Source organism: Canis lupus, chromosome 7 (genome assembly GCF_003254725.2).
Source record: "Canis lupus dingo isolate Sandy chromosome 7, ASM325472v2, whole genome shotgun sequence".
Classification (NCBI taxonomy): Eukaryota; Metazoa; Chordata; class Mammalia; order Carnivora; family Canidae; genus Canis; species Canis lupus.
This window is the reverse complement of record NC_064249.1, coordinates 24,257,079-24,282,602: the sequence shown is the minus strand read 5'-3', so window position 1 is coordinate 24,282,602 and position 25,524 is coordinate 24,257,079. Positions and strand designations below refer to the sequence as shown.

Genomic DNA, 25,524 nt, shown 5'->3' with positions numbered 1-25,524 from the left:
TCAAAGAAATTCCTGCTGAGCACAGTTATAGTTGGCATATTCCTATTGGAAAATAATGTGTTCTCATTTCAGAGCAAAGACAACAAAGCTGACATTGGTATTTAATGAGCTAAAGGAATAATGCCTCCTTTAAGCACAAGACCATTCAGGGCCTGGGGAAGCTCTTGAACACGTTTATTCAAGTGCTGACCATACAGACTATACTGCTTCTCCACTATTATGTGCAGACTGTAAGCCTTGTAGTGGTGACACCTGCTCTCAGGCCCCATTGTCTTATATACAGTGAAATACTTACATATTAGACTTTAAGTTCTTGATGTTTGGCTAGATGTATCAACTTTCATTCATAGGAAAGGAAGAAAGAAAAACCATATGTAAATATAAAACAAACGGGAATGCAATTCTTTGCTTAATTTATCTAGCCTGGCTAATTTCATTTCAAACATCTTACCCATTTACTTGCAGTTTTTATCTTATCTAAATGTAATAGTTATAGGGGGACATGTGGAAGTGTCTTCTATCTGCCATGGTGATTTCCTTGTCATTTTCTTGATTGTGCTTTCAGTCCTGTTATTAGTAAATTTTGAGTATTGCCCTCTTGGACAAATCAACTTGCCAATCAGATGTTTTCTTAAAGGTGTATTTTATGTTAATGTAACTTTGGGCACATGTCAGCATTGTTTAGAAACCTTTGTTTGAGAACTTTAATGATTGGATTTTGCAATACTGATTACTTATAGCCAAGTAAGTTACTACTTCCATCAACACTTACATTTTGTTTCCATGTGAAATGGAAGATATTTTTTAATTTAACACTCCCCTCCTCAATGTATTTTATGTACTAAAGTCCAGACTAAAACAATGACTTCTGGGCTTCGGTTTGTGTCCTTCCAAATGGACTTCCAAAGTGTCTATCCATTTGTCCATTGATCTACCTCCAGAGAACTAACCTGTCTAATGATGAGAGCCGCCACACTCCCCAAGTCAAATTTATTTGTTTCTGAAGGAACTACTGAGTCATAGCATATTGCTAAATAATTTGAGTTTTATTTATTTTCTTATGGCTTTTACACTGTTTTACTATGTGTTAGCATTTTCCCTCTCTTCTTTTAGAAATCCATAGATACTGCACTTGCTTTCTTTTTGACCTTTCTTTTTACTAATTCAGATATTAAATAAAAGAGATACTTACAATCCCCTAGTGTAATAAAGGTCTTTTTAAAAATTAAGCTCCTATTTTTTTTAAAGATTTTATTTATTTATTCATAGAGACACAGAGAGAGGCAGAGACACAGGTAGAGGGAGAAGCAGGCACCACGCAGAGAGCCTGATGTGGGACTCGATCCAGGGTCTCCAGGATCACGCCCTGGGCTGCAGGCGGCACTAAACCGCTGCGCCACGGGGGCTGCCCTTAAGCTCCTATTTTAATTCCATTTATAACTAACTTCTTCATTTGAGCATCAGTTATTCATTTATTTACTCAATATTTATTTAAATAATCTGCAACCACCGTGACCAAGAGCTGTTGGGTAGTGGAAATGCCAAGATGAATATGTTGTAGTTGAGTCAAGGACTTCACAAATAAATTAGGAAAGACAGGTATGCAAATAATTGCCACAGATTGGTTGTTACTGTGTGGTCAGTGAAGAAACAGGACAGGGTGCAAAGACAGAGGAGGCAGGTAATGATAGGGATGACTTGGAAGAGAAATTGACATTTGAGTCTTGATTAGCAAGGGGGTCACCTGGCTGGCTCAGTCAGAAGAGCATCTGACTTGCTCTAGGGGTCATGAATTCAAGCTCTACATTGGGTGTAGAGATTACTTAAATTAAACTTAAAAAGATTAGCAAGGGAAGACAAGGAATATTTTAGGCAATGAGAACAGCATATGTGAGAACCAGAAAATACAAAATACAGCATGTTGGGGGAGAAGCTTCATGAGAACAGTGAGCTTAAGGTGTCAAGGTGACAGATGTAATTGGAAAGGCAGGAGAGGTCTCGATTGTCTGAAGGGTGTCTTATGGTTAAGGTTGTGTGCTAACCTTTGAATCTGTGGGCCAGAGGCTACCTTCAAACAGTTATGTAGTTAAATGTGGTGTTTTAAGAAGAAAATTTTGAAGACCATGAGAGATCAAGGGAAAAGTGAAGAGACAAGTAATAAATATAGAGAGTAGTTAGACTATGAGGATGGTCCAGAAGAGAAATCATGAAGGCTTTTTGAACCAAGTCTGTGACAGTTGAGATGGAAAGGGCATGGGGGATGCTGACAGCATTTCCCAGGTGCCATCAGGGAGACATGGGAACAATTAGATGTGCTCAGTGATAAATGCTAAGTCATTGCTATTCTCATTGCTATTCTCTCCTTTATTTCTCTCTCTCTCTTGTCTTCTTAACAACTTTCCAGTCCTGTCCTCTCTTTAATTTTAAGGAAAGGAGCTGCATATAAAATGTTTTTTGTAGGGAAGGCAGCTTATTAGACCATACATATTCTCACTTACTGCTCATTCAGTGATAACCACTGTGTCCCTGCAGTTGAGTAGTGCTAACAGATCAACTTGCACCTGGTTCAGCCTAAAGCACTAGGGTTCGTACTCCATTAATAATTAGCCTCGCAGAGAAAGGGTCCAAACCAATTGATCTTTTAGCCCAATTTAGTGCCTCAAAATTAGCAACTTTGAGGGAGGATTCATACGTCAGGGGGCATTTCACTTCCTCTGTGGTGTGTCTTTCCCTGATTTGGTAAAGAATATTATCTCTGGCAATTTTGTATCAATGAGTTCTATAAAAGAGGCCGTAATAAGCCACATGTACTTGGAAAGTTATACAAATAAAACGAAGAGCTATTTTTCCTTTATGATGCATCTCAAATTTAAGCATTGTTCTGTGTCCATGGCAACCACAACGGTCCAGGCTTTCCTCTTCTCACATTTGGCTCACTGCAAGCACTTTATGACTCGTCTACCTTCAGTCTCTTCTCTTAAACTCTCTTGCGTTCTGCTTCCAGAATTCATCTTTCTAAAGATTGTCTTCATTGTATTATTCACCTGTCTATTCACTCTGGCATTCTGCTTTCATCATAATCTGACCTCAGATGTACCTAGTGGGCACATTTTTATATACTGTCATGTGGATCCCCTAATGTCCCAGTCATGGGTCTTGTTTCTGCTATAAGTCCATAATGCCATTTAGGATAGAGACCATATTCACTAGTTTTATATTCCACTAGCACCAAGCACACTCTGAGCTCATGATGTATATATAGAGAATTGAATATTTTGTCTTTCACCTTTTGCCCCTGGACTTGTTTAGTCCTCTTTCTTCCTACTTGGTTTAAGGGGTGTTTCTGCTTTTCTGTGTTAATTTCTTTCTCCTTCCTAAAGTAGTTGACAGTTTTATAGCATATATTATACAAAGTCTTCAGGACTTTAAAACCAATATTATGATATCTTTGTTTTTAAATATAGAAACCTCTCTCTATCAAAAACCACAATGACTCAGCTACTTGCATGTCTAAAATGGTTTCTGCAATTTTAGGTGGCTAGTCTTTATGATAGTTATAGATTCATAGTAGCCCTTTTAGAAGCATAACATTTAGTATTAATCATAGCATTCATTATTACAGTTAACCAGGTAGACCTTTTTGTACAAAAATGTGTATAAGACATAAGTTCAGGGGGGAGAAAAGTTGACACTCATGAATGGTATATTCTACAATGCTTTTAAATGTTTTAATACCACTATGATATTTTTATTCAGTGTCTTTTTTTATAAAATTGAGATAAAATAACTGCCTTGTCATAAGAACATAGAATAACCAGAGACTATAAGGTAAGCTCACTTACCATCTGCTGCATGAAAGTAACTAAATTCATTCCTCAGCAAACCCACAAGTTGCTGTGTTATGTTATGGCCTTGTAGGGTCTCTCAGGGAGAGCTAAAATGATAAATATTGAATCTATAAATGTCAAAGGATCACTTTCATTGCCTTCTGGTTGCTATAGAAAAGAGAGATTCAGAAGGCTCTGTAGAGTAATAACCTTTTAAAGTAAAAATGAATGAATGAATGAATGAATGAATGAATGAAAGAAAGAAAGAAAGAAAAAGAAAGAAAGAAAGAAAGAAGCTGAATCCGGAAACTTATTTTACACTTATGTTTTTCTCTAATAACTTGTTAGGAAAGATTATTTAAAACTCTCCCTCCTCAGGGTGCCTGGATGGCTCAGTCAGTTAAATGTCTGCCTTCAGACCCATGATCCCAGGGTCCTGGAATTGAGTCCTGCATTGGGCTCCCTGCTCCCTCTGCTTCTCCTTCTTCCTCTGTCACTCCCCTTGCTCATGCTCGCTCACTCTCTCTAATAAATAAAAACTTTAAAAAAGAAAAAAACTCTCCCTCCTCTCCCCCATGAGCCTTGCCCTGATACTTTCTAGTAGGAGAAAGAGGTAACAAATGAGAAAGAAGTAAACAGTTCCAAGTAGTAATAATGAATGTCATGAAAGAAAGAATACAAGAAAGTCTGATGTGTTAGTGCTCTCCTTTAGATAAAATGATAAGAGAAGTCCTCTGTGAGCAAAATAACATTTGAGTTGAATGATGTAGTGGACTTAGCCTTATGAAGCTCAGAGGCAACAGCAAGTACAAAGGCCCTCAAGCAGGAGAAGTTTTGTATGTTCAGAACAGAGGAGGGGCCAGTATGAGCAGAGCACCATGAGTGAGTGAGCAAGTAGTGAAGAAGGAGATGCAGTCAGGGAGCTAGGCAGGGCCCAGGTCAGTAGAGACATGGAAAAGGTAGTGAAATGTTAGCATTTGGGTTTAAGGGGAAGCCAATATAAGTTTTAGCAGGGAGAAATTGTATCTGATTTGTGGTTTTAAGACATTTGGATTGATTAATCCTGGCGTATGGAATGTAAGTTGAAAAGAAGCAAGAATGGGGACGAGTCAGATGCTGTTTTAGAAGGCCAAGCAGGACATGATGATAGCTTGGATTAAGGTGGTGACAGTGAAGATGGAAAAAGAAGACAGATTCAGATAATTTTGTATATAGAGCTGACAGGACTTGTAGATAAATTAGACTTGAAAAGCTGAGGGACACCTGGGTGGCTCAGCGATTGAGTATCTGCCTTTGGCTCAGGGCCTGATCCCGGATTCCCAGATCGAGTCCTACATTGGGCTCCTTGCATGGAGCCTGCTTCTCCCTCTGCCTGTGTCTCTGCCTTTCCTTCTGTGTCTCTCATGAATAAATAAGTAAAATCTTAAAAAAAAAAAAAAAAAGACTTGGAAGGCTGAGAGAAAGTGGGAAATCAAGGATGTTGTAGAAATCAAGCAGACTGGTTTTGCAAAAGAGACACTGGCTGGCTCTGTCAGAAGACCATGCAACTCTTGGTCTCACGATTGTGAGTTTGAGCCTGATGTTGGGTGTAGAGATTACTTAAAATAAAAACTTAAAAAAAACTGACTTGCAAAACATGAACAAATCATTTCTTTTAGCACTGACCTCATTACAACATATTATAGAAATGGAATAAGACTGTGCATGGAAGTACATGGCACAATGCCTGGCCTTCACAACAGGCACTTGTGAAATTTTTATTCTTGCCTCCACTTTAGCACATTTTTATTAGAAATTTATATTGTCATGTTACTAATTATTTAGGTCACCAAATTTCAAGCAAATGACTAGAAAGTCCATCAGTGAATATTATATGAGATTCAATCATTCATCAACTCAGTAATTATTTCCTGAACTCTTTCCATATGTAGTCACTCTATTGGGTGCTGGAAACATGTTGGTGAATGAAGCAAATGTAAAATGTTTTCTTAAGGAGCATTCTGTCTGGTGGGGTCAGTTATTTCCCTGATAATATATATGACTCATTATTAAATCACACTTGGCATAATTGAGAAGAATATCATGACATAATATGAGAACATCTCTTCATGGCTTTCAATATTTTCCCTAGTTTACCTCATTCATTCCCATACTTCACCAATGATTTCTAAAACCATCTGTTGGCTCCATATCCATCTTTCCTATGGCCTATGGAACATCTCCAACAGGTTGCCACATATTTCTTACCAACTCCATTCATCCTCCACCCAATCTGACCCAGTGCTTTTTCTCTCAGTTATTCTCTGTACTATCATCCCAGTTTACCAACCTAGAAATGTCATAGTCATTAATAATGTTAGCAACTTCTTAAGATTACTGTTTTAAACACCTCATTTCCTTAAGGAAAATTAAACTCAAAGAGGTTAACTTTCCTGAAGTCACACAGTTACTAGACATCGAATGTTGGCTTTAAATCCAGGTCTTGGGCAGCGGTTTAGCACTGTCTGCAGCCCGGGGTGTGATCCTAGAGACCGGGGATCGAGTCCCATGTCGGGCTCCCTGCATGGAGCCTGCTTCTCCCTCTGCCTGTGTCTCTGCCTCTCTCTGTCTCTCTGTCTCTGTCTCTCTCTGTGTCTCATGAATAAATAAAATAAAATAAAATCTTTAAAATAAATAAATAAATCCAGGTCTGTTTAACATCTCAGTTTTTGGGATCCCTGGGTGGCGCAGCGGTTTGGCGCCTGCCTTTGGCCCAGGGCGCGATCCTGGAGACCCGGGATCGAATCCCACGTCGGGCTCCCGGTGCATGGAGCCTGCTTCTCCCTCTGCCTGTGTCTCTGCCTCTCTCCCTCTCTCTTGGTGACTATCATAAATAAATAAAAATTAAAAAAAAATCTCAGTTTTTGTTTTCTCTAACATTTTGAAGGTTTGTTAACATTTTCAAAGAAAAAAATGATGGACAAAAAACATTCCAGAGGGATCCCTGGGTGGCGCAGCGGTTTGGCGCCTGCCTTTGGCCCAGGGCGTGATCCTGGAGACCCTGGATCGAATCCCACGTCGGGCTCCCGGTGCATGGAGCCTGCTTCTCCCTCTGCCTGTGTCTCTGCCTCTCTCTCTCTCTCTCTCTCTCTGTGACTATCATAAATAAAAAATAAATAAATAAATAAATAAAAAACATTCCAGAAAGAGGGAAGAGCATCTTAAAAGGCTCAGAAATAATAAAGCACCAATATCTCTGATCAGAGAAATGCTTGTCTGTCATTCTCCTACACATATTTTGTCTATTTTGAATGCTGAATCATTTTGATAAATAATTATGGGGTACCTATTATGTGTTAAGTAACTGCCTCTGCTGGATTTTTAGGACACAAAGAAGGACAGTGCATGATACCTATCTCTAACTGCCTTAGCAGGGGAGAGGGACCCTAACCCCTGATTTTCATGCAACTCATTCAGGTATAAGCCTGCAAGTGCTGTGAGAGAGACAGCAGAGGTGGAAAAATGGGGGAGCAAATAGTGGGCCAGGTGTTCCAACTGTGGATTGAAGGGTGGTTCCTGCAGGAAGTGATATCAGTTGAATTTTGACAGATTAATAAAGGGCAAGTGAATTAGATGGGGAAACACTATTTAAGAAAAGGAAAAAGCATGTCATACTAAGGGCTGATCTCAAATCAAAAGAGATGGGAGTTGAGGAGAGGGGATAGTTTTGAGAGACAGTGAGAAGGTTGAATCCACTAGACTTGAATGATGGGTTAGAGGTAGAGGGGGGTAAAAAGGAGGACTTTGGGATGACACCCAGGTGCCAAACTGGTCAGGAGGGGAACCCATTAGCTAGGATAGGAAATGTAAGAGGAGGATCTGTGCTGGGGAAGAAATGGTGACTTTACTGAGATGAGGTTACAGGTTAGGCTACACATAACCTATTTCCTGAACTCTTTGTATATGTAGTCATACATATGTTTGGAGGTAGATATACACGTTGGGAACTCTGGAGAGAGGGCTGATTCCGTGGCTGTGTTGTTCAGTAGTGTTTAACAAGAGGGTGTGGATAGGGTCACCAGGTCCACCCTGTAACACCTGTTACTCCTTGGGCATAAGTTTTTACTCTGTTTTTGTTTCTGTCATTTCTTTTAGCACCCACAACACACTAGTCCCTCAGTATATTCATAGTGACATGACTGTGCAAATCCTGTTGTTTGCACTGGACTAATTTGGTTAGTCTCTAGGATATAACCTATTTAAGTCTACTTCCTTCACTATTTAATAAATTAGATTTTAAACATTTGGTAGTTATCAAAAAACTATAGTTGCAGTTACCACTTACTAGCAATATGATATTGGGCAAGTCACTTAACTCTTCTAAGCTCAGGTGCCTCCAATGTGAAAAAGTCATAATTGGTTAAGATTAAATGCAGTAATGCATACTCTTAGGACTTACATGGTTCATAGCCTTTATAGATACTAAATGAATAATAACCACTATTATTCATACTTAGAGTGACTCACATATCTACCAGAGTTTGTGATGTATAAGTTGCTTTGTTAGGCCCTGCTTAGAACAAATATGAGTATGAGATAGGTAAAGGAGCCTACCAAGCAGGAAAGCCCCCTGTATATGTGTTCTTCTGCCATCATGTAGGACAGCCTGTAGCAATACTGAGTATATAGGAATTGAACTCCCAGGGGAGTTCACCCCCAGTGAAAATAGAGGAAAAATCACCTCCATTCTCACCATTTTGCAACCTCTGAAATTCTACTGAATCCATTTAAAGTTGTGAGGGAAGGGGGAGGGGCAAAGAACTAGTATGGCTATATGGCTATTACCATTATTATTGCAGAACATGGACTTGTCTAAGCAAAAAAACAAAACAAAACAAAAAAACACAAACAAACATGAATGTCCCCATCTTGATATATTCATTTTATGGAAATAAATTCACTTGCTAATACATGGGCTGACTCATATAACTACTCTGCTGAAAATATTATTTTTCAAAGTGACAGCTATTAAACTACACTTAGCATTCTATGTAATGTGAAGATGCCAGAGATAGCAAATTTAATAGAGCACTGGAGGTAGACCATGGGAAGAAGGTAGAGGCAATTCATAACTTATCAAGATGAATAAAGCACCTCATTATTTTTAACAACCATGACAAACAATACAAACATACACTCATACACACACATAAAAACAAAAAGTAAAATGCTGATCCAGCATGAGAGAATTGAGGAACAATCTTGATTTTATAGATCATTATTCTAATCTGATCAGTTTAACATAAACAGGCCCTGCTAATATTTATTTACACTTCTGCTTACCTTGAAAATAAATGTAAGCCTTATATCAACTGCCCAGGGAAAGGAATGAATGAACTGAGACAGCATTCCATTTTCAAGCCTACATCACTAACATGGCTTTGAGAAAGCTACTCTTAAGTAGACAGTGGCTGAGCTGCCAAGGATATAGCCTCTCTAACTGATTGAAGAAGAGAGTGCTCCTTGGTTAAAAATTGAGAAGGCAGATGTGCTTTATTATCATAAATGTGTGTTCAGAAGATATTATTCTCAAGGCAGGCTTTTGGATGCCCCTCTCAACTCAAATCTATGAATCTTAGATTCTTTCATACCACATAGCAGGCACAGGCTCCAGATCAATTTCATATGAAGTAAAATGGTAAAGTACAGTTTTCCTAATAAGACAGTTTTTTGTTTTTAAATGGGCTACATTAATTGAGAGACAACAAGTTACAGTGCCAGAAATGCAAGGTTCCCTGCTGTGCAACTGGGCCCTGGGATCTTGGCTTCCAGGCTCTGCCTCAAGCAAGTTTTATGATCCTAAACAGGCACTTATCTGCTGCCTCAATCTTACCATCAATAGGATAAACGTGTTAGACTTTGATGCTTTCTAGGGTCTAACAAAGCCACATTATTTTATGATTTTGCTGTCATACCTAGAGTATCCAGAAACCAGCTTATAGGAGGTCCAGTTAGCAGCAGGGATGGTTAGCTTGGAGAAAAGGTAATTAAGACTGCCTTCAAATATTTTAATTAATGTCACATAAAAAAATAGACTTATTCTATGTTGTTATAAACTGTATAACCCAATCCAATGACTGGAAGTTTTGCATTTCTGGCTTACTGTAAGTAGTATTCTCTAAAAAATAAATGTCCAATAATAAAATAGGCAACCTTTATAATTGTCAAGAAAGATAAGGAAGTAGAGGTAAAATGACCATTTCTTGCAGACTGTAGAAGTTCCTGCATTAATAAAGGTTTATGCTAGAATCTAGCTATACAAGAATGTGTGATAAGGTCGTAGTGATGCTACCATGACTGTGCAGCATGTTATTAAATTATTGTTGGTGGGACAAAGTTATCTCTTCTATTAAAAAAAAACAACCCTCCTTTAAGATGGTTATGCCTTAAGTCTTAATGAGAGGTCAGACCATTCTTAAACAGTAGATTAGTCTATAACATTTTACAGGAATCTTTTTTTTCCCTTTGAATTCCTATAAATTTGTTACCTGACCATCCACCACGATGTTAGTTAATTAAGTATTTTATTTTATACTCCAATTCTTCAGTGTATGATTCCAGCTATAAAATAATGAGACTCATTTCCCTGTGATATAACTTGTATGCTCAGTCTTACTATATTTCATTTTAGCCTCTTCTTCAAATAATGTGAATAATATATAAAGTTAAAAGCAGCATCTGGTGTATCTTTCTACCTCCAGAAGCATGTAGCAGAATGCAAGCAGAATAAAGACTTGAATGGTAGTGTGTGTGTTGTATAGGTTACATGTATGCCAAGATACAGTACTACTTACTGTGTCATCTTTATTTGACCTATTTGTTGGATCTTAGGAACTTGTCAAATTATTGAGGATTCATCTTTTAAAAAGTTATCTATCCAGGGGCACCTGAATGGCCCCATTGGTTAAGCATCTGCCTTGGGCTCAGGTCCTGATCCCAGAGTCTTTGGATCTAGCCCACATCCAGTTCTACATTGGGCTCCCTGCTCAGTGGGAAGCCTGCTTCTCCCTCTCCCTCTGCCCTGCCCTCTTGCTTGTGCTCTCTCTCATGCACTCTCTCTCTCAAATAAAATCTTAAAAAAAATCAAAATAAAAAAATAAAAAGTCTATTCAACAAAAAAGAAATAACTAGATAATTCAGTTTTTGCCCTTTTACCTTTCCAAGTTTAGAAGAGTATAGGTCCTTTCCTACTTATTACTACGTGTTTAAATCTTCAAGATTAGGGGCAGTTGGACTCACTGGAATTTCTTTTATTGGTATTTGGTCAATCCTCTTTCTAATGTGAATGCATTCAGAGTCATTTTTGTCTCTCTAAAGCCTAAGCCAGGTGAACACAATGCATTTTACAATTGCTTTCCTCTTCTATATGACTTACTGAAAAGACTAGCATCCACCCTATGCACTAAATTACTAAGTTTTTAGAGCAACTTGGCTAAGTACATGACATTAGCATTTTATAGAGATTCAAAGAATATTAAGTAATTTACCCATGTCCTACAAGTAAAAGTGACTAAAAGATAATGTAAAAAGCAGTGTCCTGTTTTGCTCCTAAAGGTATGTTTAATTCTCATTATTCTTGGATTTAGGTCCAGGCCAGTCCCACTAGCATAAGCCTACTTTTGTCTGCATCCATTGTGAATAACAAAGATGTAACTAGATCATAATACGGTGTTGTTCCTCCTTTTATGATGTCTGCATCCTGCTTTGTCTTTGTTTGAATGTTTCTCCAGTTTTAAATTCTTGCAGATTGGAGAATGTTTCCTTCTTCACCTTTGTAATCCCTGGAATAAGTAATTGTTTCTTTGCACTCAGTGTTCTTAATTACAGTGCAATAAATTAAATCAGATATGCTTTTCAGTTTACAATGGGAGTCTATTTATGTCTTGTGCATGTCCAGCAATCATGACACAGTGGAGTGGCTCAGGGAGAGCACTCAAGCACCAGGTTCTAATTAGGACTATGCCACCGTCCACCTGATTCCAGCACTCCAGAGAGCAAGTCTTCTATTTTTTTAGACCATGGCTTAAGGACCATTTGCCTAGTCCTCTTTACTTTTTTCTCACTCTGCTTCATTGCATGATTCATCCAAATTTCCCATCTTATCTTCAACCTGCTGTTGAACTTCCTTTACAGATTAAAAAAAAAATCTTCATGATAGTGTAAGGAATTTGAGAAATCATGTGTCTTTAACTGGTTAATTTAGAAGAGGTTTTTTTTTTTCTATCCTTAGTTTCATCTTTGGACTACTTTATAACTCAAAATTTTATTTATCAGAAGTGTACTGTACTGAATCTCATCAACAGTAAATAAATTACTTTATCTATGGGGAGTTGGGGATGGAGAAGAAAAAATGCTCACCAAGATGAGTCACTCTTCTAGGGCTTCAAAAATGCCTGGCATCCATTGTTCTATTTCACCAAGTTGTTCTATACAAGAGTTATTTTACCTGATATTGATCAATGGCTTATTCTCCAAGACAACCTGAAAAAATTATGGAGATTTTGAAAGCAAGGATGATACTTTAGGGGACGGGGGCTGGGGCTGTTTATAAAGGGTACTTTATTCTCCATAGTATGATATGCCGAGACGGGTTGGGCTTAGGCTAATGTCCCCATATAGACAGAAGTGAATAGGTAGGTTTCTGAGAAATCTGGTTCACCTTGATGTGGGAAGGAAGAGGAGAGGATGGGGATGGGCATTACAACCTGCGTATGTTCGTTCCTATGTGTATACTGGCCTGGAGTGCAGGGAGATGAGACAGGTCTCAGTATCTCCTGCCATTTCTAGGCAGGAGATACTTTCTGGGCCTGGAGGGCTTTCTATACCATATTTCCCACTGGGAATTATTTACCTTCAGCCTTTGCCCTTTTCACCAGCTCAACACATGTTCTCGGTCCATGGGGACAGAGTTATAGTTGCTCCATGCTTTTGTTCCCATTTCATCTTCATCCTTGCTCTTAACTGCCAGTCTGGCCTATGAAGCCCTAGGACCTGGATCCAATTCTGCATGTCAGCAGCTACATCTTCTCCATCCCCCACTTGGCCAGCTCTGCCTCTTCTGGTTTGGCATCTTGGTTCGGGGGCTGGTAGGAGTAGACAGCTGGGCCTGCTCCCACTTCTTCCTTCCTCCTGTTCCTCCTCTGGCTCTAATCCCCATGCCTTCTGCAGGACTCTGGTGTGGCTCCAGTTCCTCAGACTGGCTGGAAGGTGCGCTCGGGACCCATGCTACCTCCCCATAAAGCCACAGCTGCCCTCCCAGCAGGGGCCACTCAGAGCCTGGGCTGAACCCATACCTTGACTTCCTCAAGGATAATGCATTTTTGAGGGGGAAGATGATGGAGGGATTAGGAAAACTGAAATACAGAACCACTTACTAATTTATAATGGCTTTTACATAGCATTTCTTAAATGTACCTATGTTTTAAGTTGGTTTATTCATTAAATATCATTAAAATATCACACTTTGGTTATTATATTTGATAGAGCTTCTTTTGTGAGCCAAACTATAGTTCTGAAGTCTTTTGATTAATTTTGACTTCTTACCTGGATGCATTTGGGCAAGAAATTCTTTGTTTCTGGTTTATGTAATAAAAAATAGATGCTTTTACCAGAGTTCTTTGAAACCAAATCAGTTGCATGGAAACATTTCCCCTATCTTTAAATATATATATATATATATGCAAAAAAAAGTCCTATAAGCAAAGGACTCACTGAATTCTCCCTTCCTTTGCAAGTAAAAACGTCCCCTTGTTCTTAAACAGGAAGCTTCCATGGCAGTGCTTTTCACACTTACATAGCAGTAGCACAGTCTTTTCAAACAGAATTTCATGCAGAACTCCAGTATGTAAACAAGATAAAAATGGAGCTGTTCCCTTCGAGTCTTTGTGTGTGTGTGTGTGTGTGTGTGTGTGTGTGTGTGTGTAGGGGTAGGCTATGAAAGGCCCAGAACCTCTGGCCTCAACCTTATAGTCTCCCCCTTCTAGCTGAACCAGCCCCTCCCTGGGTAGCCCATCAGATATTTCCTCATTTCTTCCAAAACCTTAGGGATCTGAAATATATATCATATTCTCATATTCTTATGGTTTTGATCGTCTTACATTAAAATCTCTATTTTTTTTTAAGAAATTATATTTGGAGGGGCACCTGGGTGGCTCAGTTGGTTAAGTGTCTGACTCTTGATTTTGACTCAAGTCATAATCTCAGAGTTGTGAGATAGGCCCCAGGACGGGACAGTGGTAAGTAAGCATGGGGCCTGCTTTAGATTCTCTCTCTCCTTCTCCCCCTCCCCCCAGCATACACAGGCTCTTTCTCTTTCTAAAAAAAAATGGAAAAGAAAGAAAGAATGAAAGAAAGAGAAAAAAAGAAGGAAGGAAGGAAGGAAGGAAGGAAGGAAGGAAGGAAGGAAGGAAGGAAGGAAGGAAGAAAGGAAGGAAGGAAAAGAAAGAGAAAGAACGAAGAAGAAAAATTATTTTTGGAAAAAATCATGTTTGAAGAAATAAGCTTTACAACAATATATAAATATCTTATTTAAGATTTTGTTAATACTCGAAATGTTTAACAAAAAAATGTTTTATTGAATTTTGGAAAGAGGAACTCAATATTCTGTTAAAGCAGGAAATATTTATTTCCCTTTAACCCCAATTCTGTATCAATCTATTTCTTTAACAAAGATCACAGAGATATGCTGATAAATATGTTTCTATTTCTATTCTTGCAGAGATCTATAACTCTTAATTGTCAGAGCAACAGACTAAGCCTCAGAAGGAGCTAGGTCTGGCTCTCTTAGTCCTGTTACTCCATATCATGCTACAACTCACATGGAGAAACTGATCTGGTACTTACTAAAGAATTGCAGCACCAAGATTCTGAATATAATTAGTTATTTGTTAGCTAAAGTTTAGAAACTGTTCCTAAAGGTGATCTTGTCTTTTTGCCCTCATTTGGCTGTAAATGATTATTCACTCCAAGGAAGTTAATGTAGCATGGACTAAGACTGTAAAATTTTAAACCATGGATATCCCTCAGTTACATTATTAGTAGGGAAGGATTAATTTGACCAGAGAGTATTAAAATAATGTTTTGAACTATTAACTGAGTGTAGCTTAAGAAAGTTATTACTGCTTTGAGAATCTCAACTTTAGTGATTCCTTAGATGTACACTGTCATTATATTGTAGGTTTTTGTTTTATCATACTGTATGTTTATAAAAATCCTACTTTTAATTATGGCTTCCCAGAATGCTGAAATACTTCACATTCTAGCATTGCAAAAAGTCATTATTATTGCATAAACACTGCAACTTGAGGGTGTGTCGTTTCTTGGAAGCTCTGTCTTTGCTCTCTGTTCATCCTGTATCATGTCACCCTAAACCTCTCTTCTGTAGAGATTTCAGTAATGTAACAAGGATTGGAGCATCCCACTTTAAATACGCAGGATAAAATCAGACTTTTATCTGTTACGGTTATTAGAAAGCAAGAGTGAAGAAAGGTCAGCCTTTTAGCTGGCAGGCTGTCGGGTTTTTCTGTGAGCATTACATGTTAAGAGAAGCTAGTTCATCTGTCTTTGGTTTTAGGATTCAACAGCATAAGCTGTCAGACTAACGCTGAAGGTGGGCCAGGAGGGGAAGCACATCTGTCCAACGACTCGCCATTGGTTTCCTATTACAGCATTCTCCCCCGAGACACGCTCTGCATGCTCATTCACCTACCTCCTCCTCTGCCCTCCCCTTCCTTCCCTACCCCTTCATTACTGATTCACAGCAAGAGGCGGCAGCGGCAGCAGCAGTGGCGGCGGCAGCAGCGCTGCTTGTCACGAATCAAGGATTGCAATGAGCTCATCCTTTTCTCCTTGCAGCTTCACAACTGCCCTGGCTTCCTGGCTACTGCTGCTGCTGTCTGCTTACACGCAGACACACACTCACGCGCACACACACACATACACACACACGCACGCACGCACACACACACACTCTCTCTTACACGCTAGACCCTTCTAAGCTGCTTGTACATTTTAACACATGTATCTGAACTCTCCTGCATCACTCTTGGCCATTTTCTTGCATTCGATTGCTTTTGCCGTTTTTTTATTTAGATCAGGATTTGATTTCATTTTCCAGTCTACTTTGGGGCTCTTGCACAGTGGATAATTTAGCCAAAATGTTCTTCCTGTGGAGACGTTAGCTGACAATTCCCACCACAGACTGGCTTGTGCGTGCTCCTGGGGAAACCTAAGCCTGGCTCCCCTCCCACTGCAGTTCTCAAAATTGTGGATAAGAGATCCAGCTTTCTCATTCTGGATACCTACTTACTGCTCATGGAAGAAGGGGTGCCCTGCCCAGCCCCAGCTGCTAAGCTCACACCTCCTGTCAAAAAGTCCCAGGACATGCACGACGAGAGAAGCAAGCTGGTGAATGAGTATGCATGTCGAGTGCTGGAACTTCTGGGGATGGGGCATCGTCTGTTTGTGCCTCGGCTTCTGGCGGTGAGACTGTTTTTCATTGAACTTCATTTGTAGGGAATCTGCCACCCTCTGTGAGAATTCCTGTATCCCTAAAAGAGGCTTGCAGTCTCCTGTTTTCTTCTCCTCTTCCCCACACTACCAGGAAGGAAGTGCTGAGTGGTCACTGCCCTGGGGCTCTAGCTGAGCCAGGTCCATGCCACTCCTTAATTGGCCAGAGGAGATATGGCTCTTCTCTAAGAGCCCAGGGCCACATTAGGGGCATTATCTCTGTGGCAGGGAAAAAAATTTTTTTTTCTGGCTGCCTAGACTCAGCAATAAAGCAGAATGCCCAAGTGCTTGATTTAGACATTCTGTTATTACGTCTCCAAAGGGTTAAATTTCACAACAGGCATCATTGCTACTTATCTAGACTACTGTGGTTTGCGTTCTAACCTCACCATTTGATTGCCAACTTGATTTTTTTTTTTTTTTTGGATGGGGAATTTTACCCCCTAAAATTCCTTGGGTAGGAAATTGAAAATCTCTCCCCTGGAATGTTTTAACTATGTATCTATGAAGCAGCTTAAAGCTGTTGGGTTTGTGCCCTGAATCTGGGAAGTCTGCCTTGCTTGTTTTTTTTATTTCCTGAACAAGAGGAAAATCACTCTTCCTCACTTCCTACCAAGGGTTAAAATTAAATACCCACAATCACTGGTGCAGGGTTTCTTTTTAGTGGTTTGAGAACTATACCTAGCAACTGTTCTATAACGTAATTGGCCTACAGTAGTCCTATACTATTATTTGGTAATTGAACAAGAATAATAAGCTTTGTCTATTTTATACAATGGAGTTTAATACCATTCCAGACTGGTTTTCATTATGGTTATGTCATATTTGAGTCTTTTCAGAAGTACAATGTTAACTGGATTTAACACTTTTCTCTTACATATCTCTCTCTTCAGTCTAGCCATCTCTGGTTATATTATCTTTGCAGTTACCAATTCAGTACTCATGTATTCGCATGCAAATATCATCCCCCTTGTATAGTCACAACAACATTTTTAGGTAGCTGTATGCATGAGGGATTTTTCGCCATGAAAAAAAGTCTGTTTATTGTTACAAGATGAAGTTAGAAGCAATGACCAGTGTACAATTATTGGGGAGTGTTTTTGAGAAATACAGTTTCTTTGTCATTTAAGAAAGAAAAAGAGTTCAATACATATGTTTTAATGCCCACAGTGCTCACTTGAATTTTGTTTCCCTGAGTCACATTTTTCTTAATAAAAGAGAAAACTGAAGGTTTATGTTTCTAGTAGAAATCTAGTAGGATTTTTTTTCTTTTAAGTGAAATAAAAAGCATTTTATTCAGGAGCTTTGACACTATTAAGTGCTAAAATATATTTCAACAAATTATCTACATCTCTTTGAAGAGTCATTTTTAGGCCTAATATATTTTCCTTTTCTTAGAGACTACTTAACTTTTGTGACTCCAGGGCTTCCACTATAACTTTCCAGTACTCTGGTACTGCGTTTCTTTGGCACTTTATATTTTCAGTGCTTTGAAGGAAAACATGAAGTGATAACTGTCTCTCATACTTAAATATGCATTAGGGTTGAATTTAAACTGCCTATAGTTTAAAACAAATTATCAGGAATAAAATTCACAAGGAGTTGGGCTCATAAGCTTCAGATCTTTTGGAGGTCATGTGTATCTGTATGTTGCAACCATATAAAGTTGACTTGGTTGCCCAATTAGGTATCCAAGGTATCCCTCAGGTTGTTTGGGGCTCTTACATTCAGAGTTTAGGTAATGGTGCCATTTGTATTACGTGTAAAAGTATATACTGAGGTGTCTAGAGGGTCATTTGGCAATCTCTGACTCTGTCTTACAGTATCGTATTTATAAGATTATTGATAGAACTAGGGTGCTCTACAATTTGGGAAATCACATACCCTTTAATTAGCAATATGGCTGTGAAGTGAGATCACCTATTCAGTGAGTTACTGCTTAAAGTTTAGCATGTGTACCAGGAAGAAGTACAGTTGTTCAACCTTGTGTTATTGGACTGGCTAATGATGTGAGATCGATGGCTGATCTGCACTGGGTGGTCCTAGGAGGAATCCTGCCACATATGATATTGCAACCTTCCCATTACCATTCAAAAGGGCAGGCACTGAAGTTTTGGTTTTCAGATATGTTTTAAACATGAATACATGTACGTTATTAAACCCATGTAAATATGTTATTTTACTTTAAAGATCTTGGTAGGTTTTTTTTTTCATGTAAGTTAACTTTCTTAATGAACTGATCAAATAAATGAAGATTTACCAAGACAGTGTTGTAGATTCGGACTTTGAGACTTATTCATTGTCCCCTGATTCACAGAAGGACCATGAAACTACTAGAACACCAAGCACATTTGAAAAACATTTTTTAAGTTTTTATTTAAATTAGACATTTGAAATTTTTGCTTCTTGTCCTTCAAAGGTACACCTAGTAAAGAATAATTTTCCTTTAACAAATCAAGTACAAGTACTTCGTTTTAGGTATTACCATAAGGCATAAATTCTATGTGCAGACTCACCAAACATACGTTTCTTTGGTGAAATTAAAATACCAAAGCAAGAGATACAGGTATCCTAGATACCAGCTCAGTAATGTTTCCCTCTTCTAAAGTCTGTGCTTCCAAATGATTCTCAGATTTCCAAAAATAGGTCTCTACTAAGAGAAATCCTGTTAGACACTATAAAGAAAGAAAAAGCCATTTGTGGTAGAAATAGTGAAGGTGAGAAAGAGAACCATTCCTAGATTTAAAAATAATAATAATAATTCCTTAAGATAATCAAACCTAGAATTTGCTGCTTATCAGAGGCCCTTGAAGAAAGATTGATCATTCAAGAGTCGTGAGAGGTTCAGAATAGAAGCATCTAGAGCTAACACCCAAATGTTAGAGCTGTTCCTTTCCACCCACCCTGCCTCTTTAAAAAAAAAAAATCACTTTAAAATGTGATACTCTTGCACTGAATTTTTCAGTGGGAAAAACACACTCAAAATGGTATCCGCAATGACACATAGCCAGAGTCCATACTCTGTAAGTGTGTGAGATTTTAGGAAAAAGGGAAAACTTTTATTCTACTTATGTTCAAAATCTCCCTTTTCTCCATTTAGATTTTATTTGCTATTATATGGTGTGGAAAGTTATTATCAGATCATTATATATTAATGTCAGTGTTGGCTATAGTTTCAGTACTGATACTGTGGGCTCTGTGCACAGTAAATCCAAAGGAGGATTGATATTAAAATGAAAAATAAGTATACCTCCCATTCTTACTACTGTCTTAACTGCTATAAGGATTGCTCATTGAAGAGAGGTTGCAACTCTTCAAATTTAAAGACCTCAAAATAGGAAGTTGCCATGCATACCTCTGATGCCCTTCAAAATATAAAAATCTATTTTTATATTAAAATAAGTCCTAAATCTACTTTCTAATTTACAACTTATTAATTGTGACTTTTTAATACTGGATGTGCTTGAAGTGGAGCTTTCATGAATTTACAGAACAAATTTATGTTGGTGTCTATTATGTGCCTGGCAATTGGCTTAATTCATTTTAGTGGGGAAGTGAGAAGGATACCTAAATTAACATCCTACTTTTAAAAAATTCTACTTACCTTTTCCTTCTGGATATTTCTCTTTACCTATTTGAAAGGAAGCAGAAGGAGGACTGGTTGAAATGTTTTTAATTGTCCAAGTAATCTTTATATACAATTTTATTCAAATGAAGTAAAAAGTAATGTTCCCTTTGGAGGTGTAATTGATAACATGTTCCATGTTGTCACTTAAAATGATTTGACAGCAAGTTTGGGGAGCAAAAAATGAGTGTTAATGGAACCACTAATTTTTAAAAGTTATCATTTATTCTTATTTAAAAGCTGATAGAAAAAAAAAGCTGATAGAGTTCTCTATTTTGCAAGGGAAGAAAACATGTCTTTGCTTATTCAAATTTCCCTACTCTTGTCTGTGTTACCTTCTGGCTAATATTACTTAGCAAATAATGTCAGGAAAGTAATTGCATTTTCATTATGATACTCTTTCCTCATGATCATTCTGGAGGCAATATAGAAAAACTCTTAAGAACTTCCCAGTTGAAGAATTGCCTTTCCAGCTTAAGTGAGGTCTTTTAGCCTGACCGAGTTGTGTTGTAGTGAGATGGATGGATAAGGATAGCCGGAAGCTGGTCTCTCCTCCTTTGGGTACTTGGTGTGGTTCTTGAAATGTTAGTCTGCCTGTTGGGGTGCATTTTTAAAGCTTGGGTCTTATCACAAGAGATCATGTGTTCAGTGTAGACAGGTAGCACTTATACATACAATTGTAAACTTAATTACAACCATTAAATAAGTTTACATCTCCATAGTCAGTTTATTAATAAACTGTGTGAAGTCATATTTTAGTTTCATAGAAAGCACTGCTACATATATTTTGGACTAATACTATTATATTAATGCTTCATAGTTGTGAAGCATATATATTTAACAAGCTGATATGTACAATATGATCCAAATTTTCTTTTTCTTTTTTTTTTTGATCCAAATTGTCTTAAATATGTGTGTGTAGGGATAGGGAAAAAATGATAAGCAATGTAACAAAATGTTAATTATGTTTATCTCTGGGTAGTAAAATCTTTTAGGCTTTTAAAAAATATTTTCAATTTTGGAGAAAGTGAATATGTAATCAATAAAAAATGTATAACTCTCATTATGTAGAAATGCAGACACACATATATATACAAAGTATGATTTTTACAACATATTTAAAAAACCCAACAACTTCCTGATAAATTCTTAGTGAAGCATCCAGATTTTTGCAGACCAAGAGGCATCTATCCCTCAATTGTAGAAGATAAACCTCTCAGATACAGTTATGAGAAATGGAGAGTTATCCCTATAAATTTGTGATCTACTATGGCATAAAAAGGTATATGGAAATGATACTTAATGACTATGGAAATCTTTTAAAGATAGAAAATTGGAGGAAAAAACCCATCAGAATTAAGGTAGGACTGTAGATTATCTTCTGGACCAATGGCAAACAAGGTTTTTGTTAATGTACTTTTTGCTTATTGGCATGTTTTTTTGGCCCATGGCATTGTCTTCTGGTGTATTTTTTTCTAATTCACAATGAAATTAGCTTTATTTCAATCCATTGACAGGAATATAAATTCTTAAGATTGCTTGTTTTATGTAATTAAAAATGTCAGTGAGAGCAGGTATTATTTGTATTATTTGTAACTACTAAAATATCAGTACTTGAGGATACTCAAACAGCACAGAGACAACTTTCCAAATTGTCATCCCTTATGTTTGTTTTGGGGTTCACAAGGTGTACATATGACTTATTTCTTTCTCTAATACTTGAGGTTGAAGATACTCCCTTATTGAGGTAGAACAGTAGAGATATAGGCAACACCTCAAGTTAGCTAAAGTTGGGATCAGAATGAATTTACTTCATCCTTTGCAGCCTTATTTAAGTATCTTTAATTGCCAGCTACTTTTTTTTTAAAGATTTTATTTATTTATTCATGAGAGAGAGAGAGAGGCAGAGGCACAGGCAGAGGGAGAAGCAGGCTCCATGCAGGGCACCCGATGTGGGACTCGATCTCATGTCTCCAGGATCAGGCCCTGGGCTGAAGGCGGCGCTAAACCACTGAGCCACCCGGGCTGCCCGCCAACTACTTTCTAAAGTATGAAATTAGGGGATCAAATAACATGCAGTTTCCACATGTGTGTCTACCTGAGTCCTTCTGCTCTGTGATTGTTAAGAGCTCCTGTCGTACAGGGCATAACTGAGTTGGCCATGGGATCTGAAGCATCATTAACACAAGCAGTGTCTTGGAAAGGACAGTCACAGGGCACTCTGAATTCTGGTTTCCAGAGACCAACCCAGGTTGAACTTCAGCCCCACCCAGGTGGGGAGCTTCTTGCTGCACCTCTCCTGAGCATATAGCCTCCTTCAAACCGCATCTTTTTTAAGTGGCTATTCCTGAACTGACCACAGGTCACATGTCACAGGCTATATGATTCCTCATCTCTAATCTTTACCTTTCTACTTTTGCATGAACTGAGAATCTAGACTTGAAATCAGGCCTTGGGCAGTATTAGAAAATTAGCTAATTACCATGACTACCAATCATGCTACTGCCTTCAGGCAAGGAACTATACCACCATTTTGAGACATCTGTTACCAAGTCACTAGAGCTTAGTTGAAAATAGAAGTGGTGCCCTCAGAGGCTTTGGAGTAGGGAGGATAGCTGCTCATCCTGCTTCCCCACAAATTCCATAAGCAGGGTGTCTTGAGTTTTCCCCACAGTTAGTAGGGAGCTGATCATCAAACCCAGTATCACAGGTGAGAAAAGAAGATAGGGGATATAGTTGTCTGGTATATCTGGTAGCTGGATGCTTTCCCAGTAATTCAGCAGTTGCTATTTTGGGCAGAAAAGCCCTCTTTTAGGCTGAAGTTTCTCATAACTGTCTTTTCCAACTAAGTTAAGGTGAGTTGATAGAACTCTGTCCATGCCATACATTCTCTCTACCACTTATCACCATCGTGTCTAAGTATCCATGAGGAGGAAGTCAGTGTGAGATATACTGAGGCTTGTTTTTCCACTGCTGCTATTAGCCTAGCTCTACTTTCTGATTACTAATTTATGGATCTAAAGCTGAGGCAACCTGGTGCCCCTGTGGAAATGCTGACATATGAATTAATACATTATTTTTATTTTACATATTTCTGCTTAAAAGGGAGGGGAGATGAAAGTAAAATTCATCCAGTAAATTTTAATTGAGTACCTCCTATATTCTGGTTATTAGCCTTGTCACGGTGGATACAGCAACAGACAAGATAGACAAGGCCCCTTTCCTTAGGAGGAAACAGATGTAAAACGGGAAAATGAGTTGGTGGAAAATGACTTGATGGGCTGGGGGTGGGGGAGAATTTAAGTGCTCAGAAAAGCCCTCACTCAGATCTTACATTTGAGCTAAAATCTTAATGACAACAAGTGGCTATGCTCATGAAGATTTGGGAGAAGACTGTCTCAGCAGAAGGGGCAGCAGGGGCAGCTGCCTTCAGCCAGGAATGAACTCGATGTGTGCAAAAAACAGAAACAAGGCCAGTGTGCCTGGAGCTTGGAACAGCAGGAGATGTGGTTCAAGACGAGGTTGGAGGGGCAGGCAGGGGCTCCAGATTGTGAGGGTCTTGTGGGCAATGGTAACAGTTTCGGATTTTACTCTGAGCACAGTATGATCCACTGAAGGGCTTTACCCAGAAGAACCACATGATGTGAAAGGGTATCACCTGACTGCAATAAGGAGAGCATACTGTGGGGAGCAAAGGTGGAAACGGGGAGACCAGTTAGTGGGTTACTGCAGGCACTCACCTAAGATGACATGTCCACTAGTTTGGGGACCAGGGTCGTGAAGACAACTCAGGCCAGTTAAGATCAGGAATTTCTCTGACTTCCTTATACTCTTTCAGTACAGCCTTTTAAGGTTAATCAGCTCTACATTTGAGTTTAAATAAAGTAATATTTTGAATTAGCACATAGTTCTATGATTTCTAGCCATCCTAGCTTGTTTTGTTTTTTCATTTTATTCCTGAAGTTTTTGATAATTTCTGACTCTTAAAAAACATATCTCATTTTTCTTTGGCTTACTTCTGTGTACTCAGTCTGCTTAACCTGTAATTTGTATCATGGTGTTTGCCAAAAACTGCTTATATTTGTTGATTAAAATACTTTTTCTTTCTTTTCTTTCTTTCTTTTTTTTTTTAAGTAGGCTCCACACTCAACCTGGGGCTTGAACTCACAACCCCAAGATCAAGACACACAAGCTCTCCCCACTGAGCCAGCCAGGCGCCCCTCATTGTCTTTCTTATTACACAATCTTTACTGCAGACAATGCAGCAAAATATAAGAGAACCCCCCCCCACGATCCCACTATCCAGAGAAACTTTTTATTTCCTTTCATTCTTTTTTCTATGCATGCATATATTTATTTCTAAGTGGTTATTTCTTGAAGAAGTAAATTTTGCAAACAGTAGTTTTCATCAGCTGTTCACTAGTTAAGTGATTTGCTTCATTTATTTTTTCATAGCATTCTTTAAGGTGGGGGGATCCATTTCTTACTTTTTTGAACCACTGTTATCATTAGTTGAAAAGCCCTATTCCTATTTGGTGTTCATTATGTAACTCTAATATGCTTTGATTACATTGTGGCTTCAACTGGGGTTCTAATAATACCCTTAAAATACCCACCCAGCAAGCTAAAGTCATAGATTAAACCCAGAGTTAAAATTTTTTGCTTTTCTGGCATTTTTCTTTCCTCAGAGCTGTAACTTGGTTAACTTTGCTGGGATCTGTCATTCTAATCTTCAGGTTATGTAAATTAAATATGTTAGCCTCTTAATTGATTCTTATACTGTATCTAGGATTTATGGTGATTTATTTCAGCTTATGGTAAAGAGGTTAGAAAAATCTCTTCCGAAAAACTTGTGGAACTAAGCTAGATCTTAGCTACCAACATGCATTTGGGAAAATAGAAACTCTTTTTTTCAAATTATTTGTCCTGAATGCAGGCTAAAATGTAATGATGATTCTTGGGATTATTTTGCAGACCTCAAAGGAAGATCTTCTGCAGGCTGATTTTGAAGGTGCTTTAAAGTTTTTCAGAGTTCAGCTTCCAAAGAGATACAGGGCGGAGGAAAATGCCAGAAGATTGATGGAGCAGGCTTGCAATATTAAGGTAAGGTACATGGATTTATATATAATACAGACAGAACTTGAATGCAGAGAGAATGTGGCCAATTATGTAAAACCCTTTCTCTATATGTTGCTGGATTTTGACTGTATTTAAGGTGATATTGTGTATCAACTAATCTCTCCCAGAAATTTTTGTGAGGCTGGTATGTGTATCATACCTTCTAGTAGGACTTTGAGTGAAAGTTTTAGTAGGTTCAGATTGTAACTAACAATAGGGAGACAAACATTTATCTTATAGGTAGGGCTCTAGAATGGACTGCTGTGATAGTGGTTTCCATGGCAGCAGACTTAGTATTTAGCTTTTGGCCATCTGTTTTAGGATTATTTACGACAAAGCAAGAAAAGCCTGCTTAGGCAGTGCTTTCTTTTCTCTAAGGGACTTGGAAAGCTTTGAGTCTTGGTCTGC

General features: G+C 38.3%; 1 protein-coding gene and 1 pseudogene across 12 annotated transcripts in view; one reads left to right on the top strand and one right to left on the bottom strand.

The window, feature by feature from the left end:
- LOC112648645 (male-enhanced antigen 1-like) overlaps positions 1-13,419 on the bottom strand; it is a 33,129-nt pseudogene extending 19,710 nt beyond the window's left edge.
- The window catches only part of RABGAP1L (RAB GTPase activating protein 1 like), a 729,489-nt gene that overhangs the window by 551,438 nt on the left and 152,527 nt on the right, over positions 1-25,524 (top strand). For 9 of the 12 annotated variants that reach the window (XM_049112262.1, XM_025430245.3, XM_035718827.2 and 6 more), the window contains one exon: positions 24,973-25,101. The exons of 1 other annotated variant lie outside the window; for it this stretch is intronic. In XM_049112262.1, coding sequence (XP_048968219.1) covers positions 24,973-25,101 — 129 coding nt within the window. Of the gene's footprint in view, positions 1-15,607; positions 16,347-24,972; positions 25,102-25,524 lie in introns of those variants that run through there. 2 more of the 12 variants (XM_049112266.1, XM_025430247.3) reach the window with 2 other exon arrangements.